General features: G+C 26.2%; 2 protein-coding genes across 6 annotated transcripts in view; one reads left to right on the forward strand and one right to left on the reverse strand.

Moving 5' to 3' along the window:
• The first annotated feature begins 6,067 nt into the window (after positions 1-6,067).
• On the forward strand, positions 6,068-7,697 carry LOC112593014. The gene is made up of 2 exons (XM_025337222.1): positions 6,068-6,167; positions 6,276-7,697. Exons 1-2 carry the CDS (start codon positions 6,068-6,070, stop codon positions 7,622-7,624), a joined length of 1,449 nt encoding a protein of 482 aa, XP_025193007.1. The 3' UTR covers positions 7,625-7,697.
• A 6,917-nt stretch (positions 7,698-14,614) lies between these two features.
• Positions 14,615-15,914, reverse strand: part of LOC112593041 (FH1/FH2 domain-containing protein 3) — a 43,766-nt gene continuing 42,466 nt past the window's right edge. For 3 of the 5 annotated variants that reach the window (XM_025337263.1, XM_025337261.1, XM_025337266.1), the window contains 2 exons: positions 15,803-15,881; positions 14,615-14,795 (listed from right to left, as the gene is read on the reverse strand). In XM_025337263.1, the coding sequence (XP_025193048.1) occupies positions 15,808-15,881 (74 nt within the window). In that variant the 3' untranslated portion in view covers positions 14,615-14,795; positions 15,803-15,807. The remainder of the gene's footprint in view (positions 14,796-15,802; positions 15,882-15,914) is intronic. The other 2 variants (XM_025337262.1, XM_025337265.1) reach the window with 2 other exon arrangements.

Here is a 15,914-nt window from a genome sequence, read left to right on the forward strand (position 1 = left end):
TCAACGCTTAACACCATATTATGCGTCACGTAGCTGGTCTGAGACAAAATAACATAACCTTAGGACTTGAAGTTAATTGACGATAAACAGGGCAGGACGATATCATCAGAAGATATTACACATATTAAATTTAAATCACGTATGCTTGTATATGTGCGCTAGACTAATAATAATCTGCATTTGTATAAGTGGATTAAATTTTATAGATGAAATCAATTTGATGCTATGATGACACCTATACATTCTCAACAATTAGCTTTCATTATTCATACAATATTAAATCGATTGCCATTTTTCCATATTTCAGTAGTAACTGAAGTAAGTTAGTGGTAAACTTATGAGGCTGAAAAATGAAAGGTTGCAAATCTATTTGATTGTTAGTAACGTTTTTGAATTTCTAAGTAAACAGAAGAAAGAAAAATCATACTTTTAAACTCCTTTTTTTTTTTTCAAATCAGACTTTTCTTTTCCTACCTAAGTTGACTTTTTGAAAATGTTGATCCTATTAGTCGAAATTTAAACAGACATTTTCAGAATTAATAACCTTTAGTTAAGTAAAAATGGTAATAATATAATCTATGATATTTGGTTTAGAATATATTATGAGACATATATTCTCTAATAATTATAAATTACATTAAATAAAATTAATAAATAATTATATAATTTGTATAAATTTTTGAATTTTATTAAGTATTCTTTTTTTTTTTTTTTTACAAACCCATTTCTATTGAATAAGAATCATTATCCGTGTAATGTAAAAATTACTAACTCGAAAATACTCGAATATATAATTTTGGTTTAGATTCGTCAATATTTTCAAAAATGTTATGATTAATAATCAGTTTACTGAAGAAAATGGCGGTTTTCAAGAAAAGAAGTTTTTACTATAATAGAACATTCTACCATTACTATAAAATATATGAAATTACTTGAACATGATACATTCTTTAAATATTATACTTTATTAACAATTTAAGAATTTTAAAATATAATCTTTTAGTAATTTATAAAATTTCAATATCCAGAATCCAAAAAATGAAAAAATAAAGAATATTCGTGGTAAGTGTAGTGGCAAACTTGGAGAATCATTCTGTATATTATATTAATTATCGATGTATCGAGATTTTAATAGGCGTTTTAAGCGTGTTGAATTTGTATTTGAACTTTGTATCAACGTAATAATACAAAAATATACAATAATATTTTTATTGGAAATCAGTTTTAAAACAGTTTTTATGATCTTCTTGATAACCTCCGGTACCATAAAAATAAACTTAATAACATTAAATTTATTCTGGTTTAAATAATTAAAATGTTTTCCAAATTTCTTCATAACATTCATTCATTCATTCAAAACAATTAAAAACTATGTATGTATTAGACAAATAAAATGTATAAAAAAAACTAAATAGATTATTATTATGATAAATTTCAAGTGTCGTGTATAAAATGTTGTCTACATAAAAAAAAATTAGGCGGTATTTAATTGGTTCCTTTAAAATTTTGTTCTTTTTATTCATTGAATTTATTTATTACTTTTTTTTTTTAATCAATAATATTTATATGAAATATACATATTTAAAGAATATAAAACGATTATTTTCAAAAAACTGTTTACATTTCTCAGCATCATTCTTTCAATTTTTTTAAATCTATAACATTGTTCAATAAAAGTCAGACTCAATTTTTAAGAATATTTCATAATTTACTTAGGTATATTACTATCAGTAACTTATTGTTTACTAATAATACAGTAGGGCAAACTCATTGTTTTCAAAAATATAAAATATATTAAACTATAAACTATAAATATTATATTTAATAACTTAAAAGTCAGTATTCAAATGCACCATATAATGTTGTCAATAGATTTTTAATTTTATACCTATTTCGTCTCTTACATATGAAAACAATATCAATAATCTAAGGTACTACTTAGGTAATACAATTCTATGAGGTATAATTGAGCTCGATCGTATGTATACTCACATATTATATCTGATTTACTAATGTGTACTTTATAAGTATGTAACAATACAATTTTTTTTTTAATTTACTGTAGAAAATAAAACAAAATTAATTCGTTAAATAGAAATTTTTTAAACAAAAATTTTATGGTTTTATAAAATGTTTTGTTATACAGAGAGTTTTATTAAATATAAATTTTTCTACGAGAGGTTCCGTAGTAGTTTAAAATTAATCAATCAGGAATTGTAAAAACTTAAAATGCTTACAAAAAAGTTTTAACAATATATTTTTTTATATTTTGAATTACCATTAAAACAACTTAATACGATTAATAATGCATTAAATTATACATTTTCAGGTAAAAATTTACTTACAAGCAAACATTAATTCATATTACATTAATCGAAAAAAAGTCATAAAAAGTCAACACTTCTAAAATTCAATAAGTAGTACTAAAATATATTGATGACAAAAATAAATTCATTAAAAAAAAAAATCAATTTTTTCAAAAATTAGTTGCACTTTAGTTAAAAATAATTTGCAAACAGAAATCAATTTTAAAGTTAAAACATTTTTTTACTGCTCCTAAAGATAAAATAAGGCATAAAATCATAATTGTAATATTTTTTATTATAAATACATTCATTACTCCGCTTAAAATTTAAATAAAAACTGTGTATTATTATTTTTTGCGAATTCTTAAAAATTTGTATAAATATGTATACAATGTATACGTCAATACATTTAATGTATCCATTATTACTATTAAATACCTACGTACTCGTATAATATTTTAGTATTTTTTTTCTACTTATTATGTAATCAATTGCAGCTAAATGATTTCTATTTTTAATTTAATCTATTCTATAACTTTGATATACGAGTAGCTATGGTTGTGTTATTTTTATAATTATTATTTAATTAAAAATAATCATTTTTACTCTGATTGAATATAATTAATTGATAATTACTTAAAAAATATAATTTTTATGCTGACATTATTAATCGCTATATTTTAAAGTAATTTTTATGACGATTTCACAATTTTCAATTATTTTTTTTGTAATCTGACTGAAAAATAAAATTACTTGTAAAATTCCGACCAACTATACAGTAAAATACAATAAGTTGCATTAAGATTATAAAATTAATTAATTCAAAAATTTAAAATAATGGTTTACACTAGTACCATTCAGATTCTAAGAACTTAAGACTTATAATGAAGAGTATAAAAGATATGTTGATGTATAATCATATTAATTATCTCTAGTAAGTTCAATTTATTTCAATTACTTAGTTATAATACTCGTAAATTTGAGAATTTTCAAAAAAGAGGCTAAACATCAACTGAATGATGTTAAGTTATAAGATTCTATCTAAAAAAAAGTAGTAAAATATATGTGTATAAGATATTTTGTGTAAATATAAAATATATATTAATTAATTAATTAAATAATTGAAAGTAGCACGAAATATTGGCTGAAATATTTTAACATTTATATTGTACATATTATCATCATTAAATGTAAGATCCGTCATAAAAATTAGTGCGCCATGTGCGCCACGTTAATTTTAAACTTATTCATTATTCGTTTTACGTTCCTGGAATCTAAAAAGTGGTTATACATAAAAATATTTTCGTTAAAATATTTCCAATACAAAATATCCCATCAATCCAACAGAAAATATAAAAATACAAATTTTATTTTATCCAACTAGAGAGATTCTGTTTTGTTAATGACAATTAAGTTAATAAATAGTAAATACTAAGATGAAATTGAATAAAAAAAATAAATAAAAAAAAAATAATATTATTCCAGCTCCACTTACTTTAAAAATTTAAAGTTGTGCGTGTTTGCTATTGAGTGATGAAAAAGTAGTGTTTCGTCAAATTTTTTCACTGTGTTCAATATCATTCCGTCATAGTTCTTGTATACATATACCTATATACTAGACTAGGCTCCTTAAAAATAAATTTTTCTGACCTTACCTATAAAATATATTGTATATTTATTTTTTATTATAATTTATTTTATTCTACTCTTTGGATTTAGCGTAGGTATACATAGGTATACTAAATATTAAACTGTTATCACCCATATCTAACATTTTCTGTGTCAGCTAACTTTTATTTTAAAAAATCTTTAAAATGAAATTGCATTGAAGATATTTCTAAGATATTTTTACATAAAATATTTTTATTAGAGATATTTTGTCATGTCATCGGTAAACACAAACTTGTTTTTGATTATCATTTAATACAATTTCATATTTATATTTTTATACTTAAATCGAAAATTTAATGAAATTTAAAAACAATTAGTTTGTACATTCTTAGGATAGATATCTACAAAATAATTAAGTAACAAACAAGGTTAATTATATTTAACCTAAACATAGATAATTAAAATATAAGTTAAACAAACAATTATTGCAACTATTATTTATTTTATAACATGTATTAATCATAATAATGTATTTACACTTCTGTAACATAAATAATTATTATTTTGTAAGCTTATTACCGTAGTAGATGAAAGTGTAAATAAAAAAGTATATCAATACTTATTATGTGATCATACTTAAAATTGACTATGGTAGTATAAGTTTTTACGTTTTATATCAATATCAATGGAATCATATATTATATTAAAAATTTTAATTAAAAAATAAATCTATTTTTAAATAAGTGTTGGAAATTGTTTTTATTAATACAATGTAATAAACCATTATGTATTTATATAAATATAAATTCAGAAATAACTTATACGATGAAATTATAATTTTTTTTAAATATAATTAAATAAGTATTTAAAAACAAGCTTAAATAAAATATTATAATCTCGATTATCTTTTTTTTCAAGATTTTATAATAATTTTTACTACATAATTAATATTTGATATATGACATTATTATTTTCATTCAGAACATCAAATTTTTTAATTTAAAACAAATCTATCCAAAAACAAATAGAAAAAATAGTAAAATGTATGGAATTAAAACAAAATTTTACTAGCTAAAAGTAACTAATCAATAAATTAACTAATTCATTTTAAATAATAATACATTTAAAATTACTCACGAACCTAAGATTAAATTATCAATAAATAATGCTAAATAAGTGAACGATGAATGAATAATTTATTATGGAGTTAAAAATCTAATTTAAAAAAATTAAATTATTAGTTAATTAAACAATAAATATTAATTAATAAATATTAATTATACATCATTATTAATGTATGTAAAAAAAGTTATTTTTTATCTTAAACATGCATGGCAATGTATATGTTATGACAGTAAATAAAAATTAACATCTTAGTTGTTTCTTTTTTAAAATAATATATTTTTAGAATAAAAATAACTTGATTAATTATATTTTTATATACGTATCTACTTGTAAATATGACTGCCTATTTAAAAATATTATTTTACTAAAAACTGAATGTACTCCGATATTATAATACATAATGCAATTTTTTTAAGACTACTAAACTTTTTATATTATTTATCTATTAAATTAAATTGTTAATCGTATTATAAAATTATTAAAAAACACTTAAGCTCTCAATAAATTATACTATGATTGTAATACACTTAACATATTATTATGTATGTAGGTATTAATTTTATCCAATTTTTCGATATTTTAGAAATGCATAATATCATGGTTCACGACTTTCGATCAAGCTAATACTTATTAAAAAAAAATAATAATTATAGTAATAATAATAATAATTGATTGAAATAAAATTTTATATATACATGTTTTCGGTAAATAACTTTAATATATTTTAATAATAATATACATTTGAATTTAATTTAAAGTAAATTCTAACTGTCAATATGTTTTTAGGTAATCGTAAAATGTATACGGAACAAAATCAGCTTATTTGAACGCTAATCGTTAAATAGGTCATAACGTATATGTGGTATACTAAAGTAATCTATTTTTTTTAGATTATTTTTTCTTCTGTTATAGCTAAAATTCATATTGCTGACTACTAAATTTCTAATGCTCTGATCAGCATTGCCCAGCATATAAATACCGGTCAGCCATAACAATGAGGTACCAGTATCAGTCGAACAGCCAACATGAAGTCTTCATTAGTCATTGCATCCGTCCTATTAGCCGGTGTGGCTCTAGGAGTAAGCGCATACAGAATCAACGGCAACAACAACCAGGATGAAAATCGTAAGTACACGCTTTTAAAAAACAATCATTGTCCGAAAATTATCGAGATAAAAAAAGTATAGATTTATTAGAAGGGAAAAAGTATTTACTGATAATTATTGATTTTAGACAACCAGTGGTCCCGTTTCCAACAATCAGATTTAAGTGCTGAATCGCTTAATCAGGAATCGACCTTAAATAATCAAAAAACAGTCTATTCTACATTAAATTACAACAATCACCAATCCAACAAGCGCATCTCGAACAACGACAACTCCGAATCGACTTTTGCCGACCGTCAATACCAGAACAACAAATACGATGAGACCCGTTTAAGTTTCAATGAAAACCAACAACAGCAACAGTATGGAAGCCAAGACCAAAGTACTAGTGGTCAGTTCAATGGACTCGCCAAGAAAATCGCCGACAAAGCCGCCGCTATTCAACAAATCGCCGTCAACCACAACATCGCCGACAGCGTCAATTACTTGAACGGAGAGTTGGACGTCGCCAGAGACTCCGTCAAACTGTCCGCAAACAGTTTCGTAACGTTTTACAACACAACCATGAAGAACCTCGACAGCGGTGATTTGAAATACATGTACATGAGCCCCGAAAAGGATACCGTGTTCGCTCAGTACTATTTCAACCAGATCGAAACAGTCGGATCTTTCAAATCGGACGTTCGCAACGCTCGTTCGGGTTACTACACAATTTTCATGAACAACGTGTACAGTAATTTGACGGCTGGATTTTATGACGACAAACACACCGTAGTTAGGTCAGCAAAATTCCAAAACGCCGATGCTAACATCAAGACCCAAGAAGGTTCAGAAACACAGGCGTTCAATCCAGCTCTGCAAAGATTTTTGGGAGTGTTAGCCAAAGCCGTGTCCAACGAAGTGAAGACTTCCGCCAAGAACGCTGCGTTCGTTCAGATTAAAAATGAAATCCGCAAACCAATCGTTTCTCACAACACAGAGAATAACAAATTATTCGACTTGATATGGCAGGAAGACAACGTTGCTATGGAAATGCCCAATATCGGATTCCAGGACTCAAAATTGGCCTCCGCTACCGAACAGTTATTCAAATCGATGACTTTCCAACGGAAATCCCAAGACACTTACACAATGTGTTACAACTTCGCTCTCGACAACCTGGAATGGATTTCCCCTTTGACCGTCACGTCAGCTGGCAAGAGAACAACCACCCCTCCTACAAAATTCAACGTTGAGAAAATCAACATCCAAGTCTCTTTTGACAAGTCATCTTTCGACCAACAGCAGTCATGCAACAAGATCTCCGCTAACGCCTATGTGCGAGGTCTAAACTTCAATTTGGACAACAATCTTCAGTCTGAAGTCGTGTCCAAAATCGAAAATAACCTCGAACGTTTCATTCAACACTCATTGGGATCCTACATCCAAACAGCTTTGAAACAAATTGTTTGCAATAATAGTTATTACAAATACTAAATTTATTTATTTACTTATTTTGTAAATTTAAATTTTATAAACATGTTATAGAGTAGAATACTGAATAGTAGAAACACATAATTATTAGTCTTATGCAAGTAGTACTATAATATATTTATATATAATGTTTATTTATAAATATATTTTAATTAACTGAAAACTCAATTCAACACAATGACTAACACATTAATTATAAACAATATAATCAAAAATGTTGATATTGTTGTTTTATTTTTCCAGGGTATTTATGATTAACAAAAAAAATTAAACAACATCCTAGTAAATTATTTTTTCTTATAAAAAAATATCACTAATGAGTATAACAATTACAGAAACAGCATAAAAATATATTATTTTATTATTATTATATTTTTATAATAAATCGGTAATATAAAATGTTTTAATTTAATGAGTAAATGTCATATTATGTATTAAAACTTAACATAATAATATAATACATAATAATACAACCATTAATTTTAGAATATATTAAAATTTAAAATTAAAATAAAATATATTTTAAAATCAATGATTTAACGAGTATAAAGTGCAATATAAGTGTCATATTTGGTTAGCTTAATTTATATTTTTTATGTCTGAAAATGTTAAAACAAACATTTTAATTATGGGGAAATTCATAAAGTACAATTGTAAATCAAATAGTAGTTCAACAGGTCTGATAGAATTATACATGCAGTGGTGTTTATAATAAACAAATAAAAGTGAAAGTCTAATCCTAATGTATCATTTTCGCCTAATTTAACGTGCGTACAATTAAAGTATACTCTTAAACAATATGACATACAAATGTGAAAACAAAATTAAAGCAAATTAAAAGTTGATATACATCTCCGTCACGTATCACTTTTAATCGTCCTCAACAATTTACGCATTAGACAAATAATAATTTGTTATAGTTCGTTTTGATTTTATTCAAAATCATTATTTTTTGTATAGGTATCTACAATTGATATTGACATAATATTATAAATAACATAAATGCTGTAGACGTTTTAAGTTTTCTTTAGTTTAGCTTTATCTTTAGTTTCAACAGCATACTTGCTATTATTTTTTTTTTAATTACATTTTATAATATAGAGTGAATATATAATATTTCGTTAAATTTTATCAATTCAGTTGTCTAATAGAAATCGTCGAGTGCTTTGTTTGTGCTTGTATGTTTTACCGTTGTGATTGCTTCGATGTTTTAACATATCATTTATTCAGTGAACCTATACACTCTAAAAAAATTTCTTGATAATGAACACTACAAAACTATTGAGTACTTAAAAACAACTCATTGGGATTTGAATAGATATTAAGTTTTTGCATGTCTAGTTAAAATAAATTTACTTATTCTTTATTACCTAATATCTCATAGGTAGTTATTTAAAAATACACTTCAAGTCATATTTTTGAAATATACATTGGTCGTGGTTTCTTCTATTTTATATAAATTCATATACCTAATGTAGTTTTCTGGTAACTAAACCTTTAAAACAAATTACCAATGATTATATAATTTTATTATGTATCATAATATTATTATTATAAACATGTGTAACAGCTGACAAAAAAATAAAAAAATATATATTAAATATATTAAATGTATAAAAATAATGTTTGCCAATTATATTTTATTCTCATGGTTTTGAAAATTATATGAAATAAGCCATATTTTAAATGCTGAGTGGAGCAAAGAATGATTTGATTTACAATATATTATATGTTTTCTTAAATTATTTTTGTATATAAAAGCTTTTTTTCTAGTAGAAAAATGATCGAATCATACATTTTTCAAGAAGATTTATGGTTGAAAATTTGAATGTAGTTGTTACTTTTGAATAATCTAAATTTAAAATACTTAAATTTTTTAAAATAGTGATAAATTACAAAAATAAAATAACGTTATTTGATTACCAAAAAAATAAAATTGTCAAAATCACCTTTCATTGTATACAACGGTTTATCATCAGATCAAGTTTAAAATATCCATACAGTAATCTACTCAATGACAATGTACACACAATCACATACTATACAACAGAACGTACACCTATTTGACAACTTTTTCAAACATACTATGTTTACTTTATAATAATATTTTATAAATTATTTGTTTGACAGTTTTCTAGTTACAGTAACAAAAAATAAAAATATACCTACATAATAATAGTTTTTTTTTTTTTTTTTTTTTTAATTTTATATTTCTTAATGAAATTAATATTATATTACTAAGTATCTGCCAATTATTTACTATTCTAAATTCTTAAATTATTCATTAAAATCAAATTTTCAATTATTTTATAAAGGGAAGAGGGTCGTTAGTGGCTACTAATTTTATGCTTTCCTATGCTGTGTGTATAAACTATGAACTGTTTATTATATAATAACAAATAATGTTTGTGATAAAAAGTACATTCAAATATTAAAAACATAGATAGTGTAGATAACAGAATGTGTTTATGCAGATTTATTTGCAAATTCAAATATAAGCGTTATAAAAAAAAAAAAAATTAAGCACCTTCAAAAATCAAAAAAATTCACAAAACGTTCACTCAAATCTCAAAGAAAATGTTTTATTTGTCAATTTATAACTACTGTTCAACGATTATAAAGATAAATTGTATAATGTAAACTGTACGTATAGTAAGACTAATAAATAATAGAAAAGCTTATTTTAACAGTCTAGGATAAGTAAGAAAGAATAATTAATTTATGCAATGAATATAATTTATTTATTTATTGATTAAGTTATCTACTATACTTAATCAGTATTCAAAATTTTCTAGGTGACATTACTTTTATATTTTATCTTATCTATGAACTAAATAAAAATGTGTTTATCAACTGAAAATTTTTACAATATTATGTAAGAATGTAAAATATGTAAGTAAATATACTATACCTGCACTGAAAGGATTGGAGAGATAATTAAAATAAAAAAGTTTATATTTAAAAAAATAATTGTTTTTAATTAAGCCACAGTTAATAATTTCTCAATAGCAATTAAAATATGGATACCACACCTATTGTTTTATTTTATAACATCATTTTTAAGTTGATACTACCATAAAGTTGGTGGTACGATAGTAATGACATCACTTTTAAGTAATTTTTTTTTAATTCTCAGTGGTGAGAGCGAGATATAAGATTCCATTATCATAGTAATACGAACAGATAATATAACATTTAATATTATGTTCAAACAATAAAATACATGATGTATACATAAGATTAGGTGAAATGGCATTTAAATTAAATCTTAATTGTGCACCTCGATGTTTATTTTTAAGCATCTTCACACGATATTACAATGTAAACAATGTATGAAACATTATAATTTAAATTACTAGTATCTTTAAACAATAGTTGTAAAATAAACATACATTACTGTTTTTTTTTTTTTTTTTACAACACTACGCACACTATATCTCGCAATAACTAATATTTAAGTACGAGTGTTAAAAAAATAAAAATAAAATATCAATGCGTAAATATATTTTATTCGTATATTAAATAACATTTGAATAATAATTAATTAACGACATTAATAGTTATTGGGTTAAAAAATTAAAATAAACTAGCGAGTCTCTAATTTCTAACAATACATAAGGGCGTATGTAATTTTTTCCAAAAAAAAAAAAATAATATATATGTCATTTGCGCCACATCTAAAAATTTACTTTGGTAATTTGCGCCAAATAAAACTAAATAAAAAGGCATCATGTAATCTGTATTACCGTGTACCTACAAAATTGTAATTTGCGCCATTTTTCACCTTATTAAAATTGTAATTGGCGCCACTTATATTAAAATTATAAATAAATGTATGTAAGTAAAACAAACTCCATGTATATTAAAATAAGTAAATTTTCGTTTAGTAATAAGACATATAAAAATTGTATTGAACGCGCGTCGGTACGTATTATTTTATATCCTATATGCGATATCAGTAAATTCCAACTGCAATTGAAGTTGAAAGTGTGACGCAAATTACATATTCAATTCATTTACTGTCGTGGCGCAAAATACCAAAATTAATTTGTTTATGTGGCACAAAATACTGTTATATTTTTATAATTTGGCGCAAATTACATACGTACTTAAATGCACCTATTCGTGACGCAAATTACAAGTAATAAAATTGGCGCAAAATACCATCTCCCATACATAATTTTACATTTAAACGGATTCTTTTTTTTTATTTGCCCCAGGGGTATCCCTGTCCTATTTGACATTTGTTTCATGCACTATATTCAAATTGATTTATTTTTCACGTCTGAATAATTATTCAACTTTGAAACAAACCCGCTGTTAGTTTTTTGGGATTATAAATCCATATGGATTGCAGTATCCGATCCCATTATAAAATGTTTTTACAGTTGATTTAATTTTGTTTTGTTTTTTCAAAATACATCCACCCATGTTTCTACTAACTATTTATTTTTTTTTCGTATTGATTTTCGTACTCAAATTATTTTATTTTTTTCACTTTTGCCAGTTTTTCTCAAGCGACCTCTGAATAATCATTATTAAACTAATTTAATACCTAGATGATCATTTATTAGGTTTTAAAACAGAATAGACTGCTTCTACTGCCACATTATTTTGCCAGTGCCCCCGACACAGTAATGATAATACAATACCTAATAATGAATTTTTTAATTAAATTATTTACTCAATACCTAATAATAAAATGTTTTTAAAGTATGTACTGTGTAATTTATGGATGCATAATTTTAAAAGTTTTAAAAATATGTAATAATTTATTCACAGTAAAAGATATTTTTTATATTTTCCATAAAAACATGAATAATTTCTACTTTACAGTCATCATTATCATTAGTTACTTTTACGACCTCAGTGCTACCGTCTAATCGTACGACTCTTTTCTGGACTTAATTAAATTCAATAGTGAGTCTTAATACCAGCGAACTGTACCTATACGTCGATATCAAAATAATTATTAACTATGTTGATAAAACGACTTTATCTGTATTAGTAGATCAACACAATGTATTATTATGTATATTCTTTTAATCTAAACCCAAATTATTATAGTTTAATGAATACAAATATAAAATACTACGTCTTGTATATACTTTCCTTGAAGTACTGTCCACTGTACCTACACATCACCGCATTTTAGCCCTGAGACAATACTATCTCATCAAAATAACTCTCTAACGTTACCGCCGGTAAGGTATTCGTAGTTTGTTCGAACTCGTAAAAAAAAAAAAAAAAAAACTATTTGGAATTTATTCATAAATCAAAAAAAAAAAAAAAAGATTGAGAACCATTGGCCTACACTGTCGTCGCACTCGGGCCGTCCGTTAATTACACGACATTACCTACGACGTATCCCTACAGTGATATATAGCCGTAATACGTGCGTTTTCCCGCTTCAGTTTGACCGCCGAAATTGGGCATCCGGAGCACCCCGCGGCCATGTGGCTTTATTACTATTAGAAGCATAATGCACCTCTGGTGCGACGTTATGTCTATAGGTATGCGACGCGGTGGTGCCTGTACAATCATCGCATTATACGTCACGCGTCCCTCCCGGGAAATTTGAGCGACCCCACCCCCACTCCTCCAAGTCCGGTAAAACCCGACCGCGGGTCAGTCGAGCGCGTCGAATCCTATCGTTTAAACCGACTGTCGTGCGTACATATTGGTAGGTATTACGCGTATATAACGATGATGTACGCCGGTCGGATCGCGCGACTACGGGCCGGTCTGTCCGTGCCGCTCGTCTGCACGAGGCGTCGTACGTGATCCATTCGAAGCGTGACAATTTTACGACTAAACAGTCCGATTCCCACCGGAGACGACCTTCGGAATAAACTACGCGCACATTATGATAATATAGATATATATATATATATATTAATAATATGTACGCACCTGAGTTATCATGTTGTACTGCGTTCGCACGCCGCCGCCGTTTACGTCGCGTCGATTTTTCCGTTTTCGTTTCCGATGATATTATTACGGCGATCCGGGCGTATGTGCATCGGTCCATTAAAGCGCCGAGACGACGGTACAATAATAATAATAATAATAATTATCGTGTACGACTTTTATTATTTTATTTATATTTATTTTCGTTTTTTTTTTTTGTTTACGGTACCTACACGCGCATCTGTCGACTATAAAAATCGTCAACTGTGTCCCCCCCCCTTAGAACATCAAGACGCAGCATTACATGACGTACAATATAATATATATTTTTTAAGCGTCGTTAACGTTTTTATTTCTAATATTTTTACGCCGTGCACGCCGCATTTCGTCTATAATAAATCCGTATTTAAGTATAGGCATCGCATAATATATAATGATAGACAAAAACGTGTTGGCGTCGTCTTATACATTACGGGCAGGTACCCACGCGGTGGCGGCTGCCACATTATAGGTACATAAAATATACAGACATCTGAAGACTTCGAGACGATGGCCCGATGTGTCGTATATTTGTACGTTCCGGTTCGTGACAAAGTTCAATATAATAAATACGTTACGGCAAAACAATAAAACAAAGAATGCACATCGATATTATAATTAATTAATATGTTATAATCAATAGAATAATTGTAGTTCTACAGAGGAATCTTTGATATAGTACTTAGTAACGCTCTTGTAATTTTTTCTCTTTTTATGCTAATAGAGAATAATAATAAAAAAAAAAATAATGGATTGAAAAATTTCATAAAATTTGTGATTGATTTTTTTAATAACGTTTATTCGCAGTTCGTAACACATTACAAAACTTTTCAATAAATGCATAAATATCTAACATTATTTTATTTTTTCGATTTGATAAATGCTGTCATTTTAGTTGGATTTTGTCACATTCCGTTTGAAATATGATTATATTATAAATAATAATATACATAAAAGGAAGGACCAAAAAAAAAAAAAAAAAATAATAAACAAAAACAAAAAACATAGGAAAATATAAGAATAGTTTGATAATAATTGTTTAGTTTTAAATATATATAAGTAAAAATAAAATGAATTAGGAAAATTATATCAAGAAACGTCTAAAATATTATTATCAGTCATAAGATATTTGACGTCATGAATATCACAGTTCAGTAGCCCTTTATGAATGATGCCAAATGTTTTTTGTCTTCGTCGCTTAGACCGTTCCGCAACGTGCGCCTCACTGTAAACACGTATAAAATGCATCAATATAATGTATAGACGAGTTCTTATGGGTAGAAAAAGGTTAATCATTGATCACAACTAAGCCTAAGTACTACAGTACGCTGCTATGTAGTCATATTATGCTTACGACAAATAATAACAGTGGTACGATTTTTTAGAGGAGGTTACACGATTTGTTTTTTTTTTCTTATAGAATGAGTACAAATTAGGGAGCTTAGTTGGGTAAATCCCAACGATGGTAGTTATTTAGTTGTGTCACATTAAATATGTATAACTTTATGACTAAACTTTAATTAATACTCTTGTATGATAATTATTGATTATAAAATATATCATAACAAAGTGAAAAATGTTAATATTAATATTAATTTAATATGATTAATTAATATGATGCCGATCAGTAAATCAGTGACGAGTGGGTTGCGAATAATCCTAAAATCATTTCACCTAAAATAATCAAATATTTCACCGCCCCGCTACATTTAATTATACGAACAGTCAGATTACTGAAGAGCGGGGAAACCTCTTAAACAGCATATTATTATACCAACATGGTATGATGTGCGTACCCAATACGTTTACGAGTACGAATCAACAAATCAGGTCGCACAAATACGCAATGGTTAAATATAGTTAAATAATATGTTATTCTTTACGTGTGACGACATTTAACTCTACTCGAATACACTACCTAGTATTATAATATTACGCCTAATCACGATAGGATATAGGTACTAATATACTATTAACGTCATACCAACTAAAAGAACGTCGTCTAAGATGAAGAGTAAGTACACCAATAAAATAATATGATTTTTTCGTCAATTTTTTTACTGCTAGGATATACATTTAAATTTTTTTTTATTTTTTTTTTAAACAAAAAGGCACAAAAGTAAAAATTCGATCAGACGTCAACGTCGATTTGATACAATTTGGCTGGTAGGTATTTTCCCGAAAACACACAACACAAAACACAAAAAACGAACACAAACTTTATAAATTTACCAAAACTACGACATCGAATTACGAGAGTGACTGCTACTTTGCCTCGGTACATTATCCCTAGTTCGAGACCTTTTGATCACTGCGTAATAGTCATTAAACATATTCAGATAAA

This window comes from Melanaphis sacchari, unplaced genomic scaffold, assembly GCF_002803265.2.
Source record: "Melanaphis sacchari strain LSU unplaced genomic scaffold, SCAv2.0 Contig19_pilon_pilon, whole genome shotgun sequence".
NCBI lineage: Eukaryota > Metazoa > Arthropoda > Insecta > Hemiptera > Aphididae > Melanaphis > Melanaphis sacchari.

Coding starts and splice junctions, on each gene's coding strand:
- LOC112593014 (XM_025337222.1), top strand. CDS start 6,068: ATGAAGTCTTCATTAGTCATTGCATCCGTCCTATTAGCCGGTGTGGCT. Junction 6,168..6,275: donor CAACAACCAGGATGAAAATC/GTAAGTACACGC, acceptor TATTGATTTTAG/ACAACCAGTGGTCCCGTTTC.